Below are 12322 nucleotides of genomic sequence, written 5' to 3'. Positions count from 1 at the left end.
ATTGATGTTTTACTAATCATCTTGTTGTTTTACTAGTCATTTTTATAATTTTCCTTTCACCTATATTTCCCCCAGTTTTATCATTGGGTATGTTTTCTATTGTATTTTATATTTTCTCTTTTATCATATATGGTGACTGAAAAATCCGAGTGGTAGCGTGAGGATTCGAACCCGCGTCGTCCATCACGCGGCGAATGTGGGTCCAGTACGCTATCACTTCGGCCACCGCCTACAGTTCTATTACTATTTTTACTTTTTCATCGGTTCTGATATGTATTTTCCGCCGTTAGTTGCATGTGACACTGAATCAACCGTTAATTATTATTATTATTATTATTATTATTATTATTATTATTATTATTATTATTATTATTATTATTATTACACATTTCCCTGCTAGTCCTAATCACACTTTTGAAAGGCGTCTCTTCAAATACCTTAGTCAGCCCTCTCCCTCCTTCCCCCCCCCTTTCCATTCACTCACTGCCTCCTTTTCCTCCCCCATCTCTTCCCCTCCCCTCCCCATTACCTATCACCCCATTGACTGCACCCCTCCCCCCGTTACCTCTTTCACACCCTTTCCTTTTCCTCCTCATATAATTTCCTTCCCTTCTCTCTCTCCTCTTTCTTTCTCCTTTTCCTTCTCTTATCTCTCTCTCTCTCGTCTTCCTTTTTATCTTTCTCCTCTTCCTTTCTATTCTCTCTCCTCTTCCTTCTTACCTTTCTCTTCTTCTCTTCCTATCATTTTCTTCCCTTTCCTCTCCTCTTTTTCTCCGCTTCCTTCTCTCTTCTCCTCCTCTTCTTCCTTTTTATCTTCTCTTTCTTTCTATCCTTCTCTCTCCTCTTCCTTCTTACCTTTCTCTTCTTCTCTTCCTATCCTTTCCTTCTCTTCCCTCTCCTCTTTTTTCTCATCTTTCTTCTCTTATCCTTTTCTCTCTTCCTTTTTATCTTCCTCCTCTTCCTCTCTATCCTTCTCTCTCCTCTTCCTTCTTACCTTTCTCTTCTTCTTTTCCTATCCTTTCCTTCCCTTTCCTCTCCTCTTTTTCTCCTCTTCCTTCTCTCTTCTCCTCCTCTTCTTCCTTTTTATTTTCTCTTTCTTTCTATCCTTCTCTCTCCTCTTCCTTCTTACCTTTCTCTTCTTCTTTTCCTATCCTTTCCTTCCATTCCCTCTCCTCTTTTTCTCCTCTTCCTTCTCTCTCCTCTTCCTTTTTATATTTCTCCTCTTCTTCTCTATCCTCTCCCTTCTTACCTCTCTCTTCTTCCTTTCCTTTCCTTCCCTCTCACCTTCCTCCCTATCTTAGTCCTCTTTACCCCATCCACTCATTTTTGTACACTGTCGAATAGAAAATATTATGTTGATGGAATATATAATGTCAAGAAATAATACCATAGTAAAGAGTAATGCTAATGATGTCTAAGTGTTCTCGTGTAAGTAAATATTCATGATAATCTCTCTTAATAACCACTCATTAGGAAGCCATTAAGTAATAGTCTTCTCTTCCCTTCCCTTTCTCTCTTCTCATTCTCAACCCCTTCCCACTCGTCTCTTTCCCATCATCCTCTTCCTTTCCCATCCTCTCCCTTTCCCTTTTTCGCTCCTCCTCCTTCCTTCCATCTATCTTCTATCATTCCCTTCCCTTACGAAAAAAAAAATGTTTGATGCTAAAAACTAATTTGCAGGAATAATGAAGAAAATATATCCTTCTTCCTTCCCTTGCTTCTCTGTTTCTCCTTTCCTTTCTGTCTTTTTTTTTATGGCAGGGAGCGGAACAGGAAGGAAGGGGCTGGAGGGGAAGGGACAGGAACGCAGTGATGGGGCGGGATGGTGCAAGAGGAGTGTTGCTAAGATGGTGCAAGAAGGGGAGGGGAGGGGAACGGAGGGGGAAGAGGGAAGGGGAAGGGGAGGGGATGGGACGTTCCAGCACCGCCCAGGATGATGATGGGGCAGGAACGCAGTGATGGGGTGAGATGGTGCAAGATGGGGAGGGGAGGGGAACGGAGGGGGAAGAAGGAAGGGGAAGGGGAGGGGATGGGATGTTCTAGCAGCACCCAGGATGATGATGGGGCAGGAACGCAGTGATGGGGTGAAAGAAGGGAAAAGAAGGGGAAGGGGAGAAGATGGGTAGGAAAGATGGGAAGGAGAAGGATGGGAACGAAAAATAAGGGGAAGGGGAGAGGGTGAGAAGGGAAGATGGGAAGGAGGAGGATGGGAAGAGAAGATGGGAAGGGAAAAGAAGGGGAAGGGGAGAGGAGGATGGGAAAGAAGAGGAACGGGACAGGATGGGAAAGGAAGAGGGTGATGGGAAGGGAAAACAATGGGAAAGAGACGAATGGAAAGGGAAGAGAATGGGAAGAAGATAAGAAGGGAAGGGAAGAGGATGGGAATGGGACAGAGGGGAGGGGAAGAGAATGGGATGGGTACGGAAGGGAAAGGAAGAGAATGGGAAGGAGAGGGGATAGAGGGAAAGGGGAAAGGATGGGAAGGGAAAAGAAGGGGAACGGAAGGGGATGAAAATGGGAAAGAAGGGAAGGGGAATGGGACGGAAGGGAATAGAAGGGAAGAGAATGGAAAGGAAAGAGGATGGGAAAGGGGATAGAGGGAAAGGGGAAAGGATGGGAAGGGAAAAGAAGGGGAACAGAAGGGGATGAAAATGGGACAGAAGGGAAGGGGAAAAGGACGGAAGGGAAGAGAATGGGAAAGAGAATGAGAAAGAGAATGGGATAGGGTCAGCTCTGGTCTCCTTACTAAAGAATGCACAACGTGTTAGAAATTGTGCAGAGGAGGATGACTAGATGATTCACGGGCTCAGAAACTTGCCTTATGAGGACAGGTGTGTGTGTGTGTGTGTGTGTGTCGCGAGAATGGTGCAATGAAGAACGAGTTGATTTTATTGTTGTTATTGAAGAATGTTGGTTCAGGCCGCGTCACACACACAGTACGAGAGAGAGAGAGAGAGAGAGAGAGGGTGACTTGCACTTCTTCACCGAGACACCCGTTCGGCGCCCACTCAACGCCCACGAAACAATGAATAGCTTGTACAGGGTCAGTTTTTTCAGCCGCTTAAACCCCTCATATCAACTATTTCAAAGTCCAAAAAGGAGATCAAACGGGTTCCAATGAGTGTTTGTTTACGTTCATGGTACAGAGGAAGGGTCACACTACCACTAGGGCCATTAAACTATCACTGGAAATGCTCAGAACTCCTGCGAAAAGTGTCAAATATATGTACTTGTGTTTAGGTTCATGGTACAGAGGAAGGATCACACTACCACCAGGGCCTTTAAACTACCCTTGGAAATGCCCAGAACTCCTACGAAAAGTGTCAAATATATGTACTTGTGTTTACGTTCATGGTACAGAGGAAGGGTCACACTACCACCAGGGCCTTTAAACTACCCTTGGAAATGCTCAGAACTTTTACGAAAAGTGTCAAATATATGTACTTGTGTTTAGGTTCATGGTACAGAGGAAGGGTCACACTACCACCAGGGCCATTAAACTATCACTGGAAATGCTCAGAACTCCTATACGAAAAGTGTCAAATATATGTACTTGTGTTTACTTGTGTTTACCTTCATGGAACAGAGGAAGGGTCACACTACCACCAGGGCCATTAAACTATCGCTGGAAATGCTCAGAACTCCTACGAAAAGTGTCAAATACATGTACTTGGGTGATGAAATACTTGAAAATACGGCACTAGTTTCTCCCTCAACTTTAGCACGATGAGAAGGTACATGTGTAACTTTTTTTTCTTCGTATTATCAGCCAAAAAAATCACGCATGATATATTTTTTTCGCCGATCACTGCCGACCGCTTCCGACCCGCACGACACCCCCGCGATCAGGACGAAGCGAGGCGATCTTTTTACGCGGCCAACAGACGATGCTAGCCGACGTACTGGGTTAAATGTTTACTTATACCAATTCTCTTTTCTTTTCTTCTTTTTCCTTTCTTATTTACTGTTATTTCCTTTCTTCATTCTTTGCTTTTATTCCTCTCTTTTCTTCCCGATATTTTTCCTCTCTCTTCCTTTCTCATTTATTTCCTTCCTTCCTTCCTTACTCCTATTTCTTCTTTACTCTTATTCCTTATATTTTCCTTTCTCATTTATTTCCTTCCTTCCTTCCTTACTCCTATTTCCTTCTCTCCCGTTTTTTTTTCCTTTTCTTCCTTCGTAACTTTTATCCCTGATATTTTTCCTTTCTCATCTCCTTCCTTCCTTCCTTTCTTTTATTTCCCTTTTTTTCTTTCTTCCTTTTTTACTTTTATTTTCTCTTTCCTTATATTTTCACTTTACTTTCCTTCTCTTTATTTCTTTCCTTCCTTCCTTTCTTCTTGACTCATTTCCTTCTCTTTTTTTTCATTTCTTCTTTCTATACTTTCATCCCTTTTTCCTTCTTTGACCTTCCTTCCTTATTCTTATTTCCTTCTCTCTCTATTTTCCCTTGCCTATTTTCTTACTTTTATTTCTCTTTTCTTACTGATACTTTCCTGTTTCTCTTCCTTTTCCTTTCTACTTTATTTTTTTCTATTTCCCTTCTTCCTTCTTTACTTTTATTCCTTTTTTCTTCTTAGTTTTTCTTCCTCCTCTTTCTCATTCTTTCAGTTCCTTAAATCTTTATTTTTTTCTGTATTTTAATTTTTCCCTCTACTTCCTTTATCGATATTATTCATTTTTTTTATTTCACTCATTCCTACTTTTTTTTTCATTTACTTCAACAGTTGACACACACACACACACAGAGCTGGACCAATTGACACAAGATAGTTTAATTATACATCTTTAATAGAGAACTCAGCTAAAGGTACAAAGCAACACCTGAGCTCGTGGGCAACATAATAATAATAATAATAATAATAATAATAATAATAATAATGAATCCCTTGTAAAGCATAATAATAATAATAATGATAATGGCAAAATACAAACACACTTTTTCCTTTGCATTCTTCTTTTTCTAGACCTTAAACGTAATACAATGTACAGCAATTTACAAGACACACACACACACACACACACACGTACTCTGGTATAAAAAAAGAAAAGAATTAAATGATCTCTTCTACATCAACTTTCTTATGTATTGTTGTTGTATTTCTTTGCACAAAATACACACACACACACACACACACAAACAGTAAACAAAAAATAAACAAATAAAATGAAAAACAAAACAAAAACACTCAACTTTCACACAAACGCTTCCAAAAGCCTTGTATAAATATTTTTTGGCTATTTGTTGTTTTTTTTCTGAATCTTTTCCTACAAAAATAATCCGATAGAGCAAAAAATTGAGCAGGAGTAATAATATGTTGTCCTTATACGCTACGGCCTCCCACTGTGGGCAACGTGGGGAGGGAGGGGGAGGGGTGGAGGAGGAGGAGGAGCAGGGGGAGGAAGGGGAAGAGAGAGGGGCAATGGGAGGATTTTTTTTTCAATAGATATCTCGCTCATAGCAACAAACTTTCAAAGGTGAGAAAAAAGGAAGGAAAGAAAGAAGGAAGGAAGGAAGAGAGAGGCACGAAGCAAGATAGGGAAGGCCAATATGAAGGAAATGGGAAGGAAGCAAGGAGAGAAAGTAGGTAAGAAGGAAAGAGGAGATGAAGGAAGGTAGAGAAAGGTAAAATTAAGGAAAGGGAGAGGAAGGCTGAAAGGGAAGGATGGAAAGGAAAGGAAAAGGCAGGCACGAGAAAAGGAAAAAAATATGAGAAGAATGAAATTGGAAAAGAAATGAAAGAGGACGAAAGACTTGAGAAAATAGATGGGAGAAGGGAAAAAAAATAGGAAAGAGAAGAATGAAATCAGAAAAAAATGCTCAGAAAGAAAAAAAAGTTGAGAAAGAAAGGAAAAAGTTGACAAAAATAGATGAAAAAAGAAAAATAAGTCGAGGAAGAAAGGAAAAAGTTGACAAAAATAGAAGAAAAAAAAAAGTTGAGGAAGAAAGGAAAAAGTTCACAAAAATAGAAAGAAAGGAAAATAAGAGTAAAGAAGAATCACAAAAAAGCACTTCAGTCTCTGTAGAAAGAAAAAGATGAGTTTAGACAGGCCAAAAAATTCTCATGGCTACTACAACAAAGCTAAATTTCACTGATACATTATAGGCCTACGTTCTTGTCTTCCTAAACCATTTCACTAGCACGACAAGGCCTATTAAACCCTTCTTACGAGGCCGACTTTCAACGCTAAACAACCCCCAAAACGGACCCTTAAAATATCCTTCGAAAAACATCACATTCTAGGAAAAAGTGACAATTTGAAAAGGAAGGGAAAAAAACCCACTATTATAGAACTCAAAGAAATTAATTATGGATATATTCTCTGTAATGTCAACGTTATTACTATTTCTCTTAATGATTAGAATATTTTAGTAATTTCAACATTGTTTTAATTATTGCTTGATATTTGTATTCGTAGATAGAGATTAGATAAAAAAAAAAGTAGAAGAAAATAGAGGAAAGAAATGAGAAATGAAAATTTGGATATATGAAAAAGTAGAAAGATGGTATAGATAAAAATTTGAATAGAAAAAAGTAGATAGATGTTAAGAAATATGATGCAATGCGAGAGAGAGAGAGAGAGAGAGAGAGAGAGAGAGAGAGAGAGAGAGAGAGAGAGAGAGTGACAAGCAGGTAAGATTAGATTAGCTGCACGTGAGAAGTGAAAGAAAAAGGGAAAAAAAGGAAAACAAAAGGTATAAGAAAACAAATAAAAGAGAATTCTGATAAAAATTGGGAAAATCTTTAAATAAAAACTTGAGGTGAGAAAACAAACATAAAAGATAAAAAGAAGAAAGGAAGAGGAACAAAAACGAAAGAAAACAAAAAAGTAAGAAAAAGATATTAAGAAAATTTAGGAAAACAATAAAAATGAAGTAAAGATAAAAAAAGGGAGACGGAGCAATGAAGGCAAATAAAATAAAAAAGCCAATGGAAAAAATAAAAGAAAAAACCTGAATATATAAATTTGTCATAACGAGGAAAAAGAAAAAAAGAAAACAGAGGAGGAAAATGAAAATAAAAATCAAAACAACGAGAGGAAGAAAAAGAGAATGAGGAAAATGAAAATAAAAACAATGAGGAAGAAAAAAAAGAAAGGAGGTAAATGAAAATAAAAAAGTAAATTGTGGAGTAGAAGGAAAATTTCAAATCCTTCACATAACACCTGACACGAAAGAGGAAGAAGAGGACGAAAAAAGAAAAGAAAAAGTAAGAAATCAAAATAAAAAGTAGGAAACCATCAAATTAATATATATAAAAAACGAATCTTCAAATTACCAACATTCTTACATTTCCTTCCTCCTTCTTTCTCTCTCTTCACATATATGGCAAACAGGTCTACATAACACTAGTAGTCACAATAATAATGACAATAATACCTCTACCTGGCAATGTTTCCTCACCTCATATCTAATTAACCAACATATCATTATCATACCTAAACGCTTCTTCCCAAACCCTTGAGAAAAAAAAGTATGTATATGTATAAATAGTAAACATAGCAATGGTACACAGGCTTATCATAATAGTAGTAGTAGTAATGATAATAATAATAGTAATAGTTGTAATAGTAACTCTGATGGATAACTATTTAATGCCCTTCAGTCCATACGTGTTTTTATCTCTATATATATTTCTTGCTTTTTTAATATATATGTTATGATAAAGAAAAGGGAAAACAACAACACGTGGCTCAAAGACAATGGAAAAAATATATATAATGTTACCGTGGTATTATTATTATTGTTATTTATATTATTTACACGCAAACGAAAAAGAAAAAGAAAAAAAAAATAACCAAGCACTCAATTGGTCAGTCTGTCGAGGCATCATCAGTCACGTTCGCTGGAAACGTTTGGAAACTCGGAAAAACAAAAACAAACAAAAACAGAAAAAAAAGGAAAAGGGAAAAAAAGAAAAGAAAAAACTGAATAAATAAAAGAAAAACGGAAAATGAGAATATGAACTGAATAATGAATGGTGATCTTGTGGCATTCAAACAACCAATAAAACAACCAATTAAAACTGTCTTGCAAGTTGTTACTGGCGCTGAAGAAGACCAATAAAAATAGTAGTAGTAGTAGTAGTAAGGGAAAGTAGTGTTAGGGGAGACCACTTAACTAAAACTAATAATAATAATAATAATAAAGATATGATGATAATAGTAATAATAATAATAATAATAATAATAATAATAATTTTCATAACAGAATGCGAGGAAGTGTGAGGAGACAGCGACACTACAGGAGGAAGAAGAAGAGGAAGAGGAGGAGGAGGAGGAGGAGGAGAAAATATTAAAGGTAAATTGATAAAAGTGAAGATATTAATGTAGAAAAAAGAAAAAAATAATATTGATACGTATATATACTGATGAGAGAGAGAGAGAGAGAGAGAGAGAGAGAGAGAGAGAGAGAGAGAGAGAGAGAGAGAGCAGTGTGGTGTTCTCACGTTCAACTTAAATCGTAACATGGCAACTGACAGGGGGGCCGAAAATAATAATAATAATAATAATAATAATAATAATAATAATAATAATAACAACAACAGTTCAAGCCCATCTTCTATTACTTATTAAACCTCCGATAATGATAATATTCTCATAACAAACACCCTACAATTATTATATCATTAATTCTTACAAGTATAATAATTACAATTGACAACCGTATATAATGATAGTAATAATAATGATAATAATGATAAAAATGTAATTATCATCGTATCTATTTATCTCTTTTTAACACACACAAACAAACACACACATACGCTTTCTTAATTATTAGTTATTTCTCTGTTTTAATTAAGTCAATCTCTGAGGAAAGTTCATCATCATCATCATCATCATTAGCAACCCTCTGAATAATGGCCTTTTCTGAAACATGATCAAGAAAACAAAACAAACAAAAAAAGTTACATCCTACGATTATATTTATATAAAAAAAAAACCTACTGACACGAGCCTAGAAAACGCAATTAATGAGGTCCAAAAACACCCTCTTAATCACCTTACAAAAGTGCAAAAAAAGTTAATTACAGGTAAGCTAGATACTTTACCTACACTCACTTTCCCTCTCACTCTCTCACTTTCACTTTCTCTCGCGTTCTAGACAGGTAAATATCACAAAGTATAATTAGCCACTATATTAATTAACCCTACAGGTGTGGCCGCTCACCTGCCCGGCTCATCGCGGCCCAAGGTACATCCGTGACAACGACGCTAACACTACCTAACACGCCGAGAGTAGTAGTAGTAGTAGTAGTAGTAGTAGTAATAGCAGGGATAGTAGGTATTGTGGTATAGTAGAAGTAGTAGTAGTAGTAGTAGTAATAGTAGTAGTAGTAGTCATAGAAGGTAATCCTAATAGCAGTAGTTGTAGTAATGATGATACCAGTTGAGAATAATGAACACACACACACACACACACACACACACACACACACACACACACACACACAGGTAGTAATTTGATTTGCTTAGCGAACTACAAACTGCATACCAAAAAATCTTAACCGTACACACACACGCACACACGTACACACACGGCCCTTACGGCAGGCACCAACGTGACCTAAGGACGTACACAAGTTTCCTGACCCTCACACGTACACACAAAAACGTACACGCGGGGCCAGGCAGCCGTACACACACCCTACCTGACCCCGCACACACTCACACACACACACACAGGGGCCAGGATGGTAGGTAGGCAAGTACACACACACATCTGCAATCACTCCAAACGAGGTAAACACAGGTATGGAGTAAGACAGGTGTGTATGTATGTATCTAGACAGGTAAATCACACATGTATACACTCTCACACACACACAGACGCCTACAATCTACCGTGTTGCTTTTGGAGGGCCGCGAGACGTCTCCTAAGCTCACCCTGTACTCGCTTCTGCTTCTCTTTCTCTTGGCTCAGTAGTCTTTCCCGCTGCGTCAGGCTGTAGCAGTGTTCAGAGGCCCTTCGCAGAATCTCAACCTTCGGCGCCTTTTCCCGGTCACAGAGATCCGGCACGAGGTTCCTTAGGTCCTCAAACGCATTCCTGAGGTCGACTCTTCGCATCCTTTCCAGGGAGTTGTGGAGGTGGCGTCTCTCCGGGTCGTCGTCGGAGCCCCTGTTGTTTTTCTTTTTCCTTCCGTGGTGGTGGTGGCTGTGGTGGTGACTGGAGCTGCGGTGTATCCTCTTGAGCGGCCGTGTGGTGTAGGGCGTGTTGGTGTTGGTGGGTGAGGCTGCGGTGGAGGTGTGTGGTGGGGGATGTGTCATGTGGTTGGTGGAAGTGGTGGTGGAGGGATGCGAACTGGTGGTGGATTTTCTCTTCTCTGTGATTTGGAGGTGGTGAAGGCGTCTGTTGTGTCTGCTGGATTTACTGGAGGTGGAGGCGGTGGTGGTGGTGGTGGTGTTACTCCTGGCTTTCAACACCTTTCTGGGGCTTACTGGTGTGAAGGAGGTGGTGGTGGTGGCGGCGGCGGTGGGCAGGTCGGGGGTGGTGGTGGAGGGGACAGCCGGTGTAGGGGTGGAGAGGGTAAGGGATGTTGGGTCACCTCCGCTGGTTCTGCTCACCACTCCACCTCTTTTCCTCTTCTCCACCGCCCTGCTACTGCTTTTCCCGCCACTACTCCTGCTGCTGCTGCTGCTGTAGGCGCTGTCAGCACTACCCACGCTGACCACATCAATCTCGTCCTCTGTGAATGAGAAGAAGAAAAATGGTTAAGAGGGTAGAACAAGAGAATAACAAGCAGTATATGTAAGAGGTAGATTGCAAGGAAAGGAGAAGTGGGGGTAGAAAGTGGGGGGGTAGATAATGGTAAAAGAAAGGGATGAGCGAGCAGTGATATGTAAGAGGTAGATTGCAAGGAAAGAAGAAGTGGGGGGGTAGATAATGGTAAAAGAAAGGGAATAACAAGCAGTATATGTAAGAGGTAGATTGCAAGGAAAGGAGAAGTGGGGGAAGAAAGTGTGAGGGTAGAGAATGGTAAAAGAAAGGGAAGAGCAAGCAGTGATATGTAAGAGGTAGATTGCAAGGAAAGAAGAAGTGGGGGGGTAGATAATGGTAAAAGAAAGGGAAGAGCAGGCAGTGATATGTAAGAGATAGATTGCGAGGAAAGGAGAAGAAGTGGGGGAAGAAAGTGTGAGGGTAGAGAATGGTAAAAGAAAGGGAAGAGCAAGCAGTGATATGTAAGAGGTAGATTGCAAGGAAAGAAGAAGTGGGGGGGTAGATAATGGTAAAAGAAAGGGAAGAGCAGGCAGTGATATGTAAGAGATAGATTGCAAGGAAAGGAGAAGTGGGGGAAGAAAGTGTGAGGGTAGAGAATGGTAAAAGAAAGGAATGAGCGAGCAGTGATATGTAAGAGGTAGATTGCAAGGAAAGGAGAAGTGGGGGAAGAAAGTGTGAGGGTAGAGAATGGTAAAAGAAAGGGATGAGCGAGCAGTGATATGTAAGAGGTAGATTGCAAGGAAAGAAGAAGTGGGGGGGTAGATAATGGTAAAAGAAAGGGAATAACAAGCAGTATATGTAAGATAGATTGCAAGGAAAGGAGAAGAAGTGGGGGAAGAAAGTGTGAGGGTAGAGAATGGTAAAAGAAAGGGAAGAGCAAGCAGTGATATGTAAGAGGTAGATTGCAAGGAAAGGAGAAGAAGTGGGGGAAGAAAGTGTGAGGGTAGAGAATGGTAAAAGAAAGGGAAGAGCAAGCAGTGATATGTAAGAGGTAGATTGCAAGGAAAGAAGAAGTGGGGGGGTAGATAATGGTAAAAGAAAGGGAAGAGCAGGCAGTGATATGTAAGAGATAGATTGCGAGGAAAGGAGAAGAAGTGGGGGTAGAAAGTGTGAGGGTAGAGAATGGTAAAAGAAAGGAATGAGTGAGCAGTGATATGTAAGAGGTAGATTGCAAGGAAAGGAGAAGAAGTGGGGGAAGAAAGTGTGAGGGTAGAGAATGGTAAAAGAAAGGAATGAGCGAGCAGTGATATGTAAGAGGTAGATTGCAAGGAAAGGAGAAGAAGTGGGGGTAGAAAGTGTGAGGGTAGAGAATGGTAAAAGAAAGGGAAGAGCAAGCAGTGATATGCAAGAGGTAGATTGCAAGGAAAGAAGTGGGGGTAGAAAGTGTGAGGGTAGAGAATGGTAAAAGAAAGGGAAGAGCAAGCAGTGATATGTAAGAGGTATATTGCAAGGAAAGGAGAAGAAGTGGGGGAAGAAAGTGTGAGGGTAGATAATGGTAAAAGAAAGGGAAGAGCAGGCAGTGATATGTAAGAGGTAGATTGCAAGGAAAGGAGAAGAAGTGGGGGTAGAAAGTGTGAGGGTAGAGAATGGTAAAAGAA

At 39.7% G+C, this 12322-nt stretch overlaps 1 protein-coding gene across 2 annotated transcripts in view; it reads right to left on the bottom strand.

Annotated features, from left to right (window-relative positions):
• Positions 1-4773: 4773 nt before the first annotated feature.
• The window catches only part of LOC127000608 (myc proto-oncogene protein-like), a 43129-nt gene continuing 35580 nt past the window's right edge, over positions 4774-12322 (bottom strand). For both annotated transcript variants that reach the window (XM_050864535.1, XM_050864536.1), the window contains exon 3: positions 4774-10692. In XM_050864535.1, coding sequence (XP_050720492.1) covers positions 9839-10692 — 854 coding nt within the window. In that variant the 3' untranslated portion in view covers positions 4774-9838. The remainder of the gene's footprint in view (positions 10693-12322) is intronic.

This window comes from Eriocheir sinensis, chromosome 19 (genome assembly GCF_024679095.1).
Source record: "Eriocheir sinensis breed Jianghai 21 chromosome 19, ASM2467909v1, whole genome shotgun sequence".
In the NCBI taxonomy this organism is placed as follows: domain Eukaryota; kingdom Metazoa; phylum Arthropoda; class Malacostraca; order Decapoda; family Varunidae; genus Eriocheir; species Eriocheir sinensis.
The sequence above is the reverse complement of the archived record's forward strand: the minus strand, read 5'-3'. Positions and strand labels throughout refer to the sequence as shown.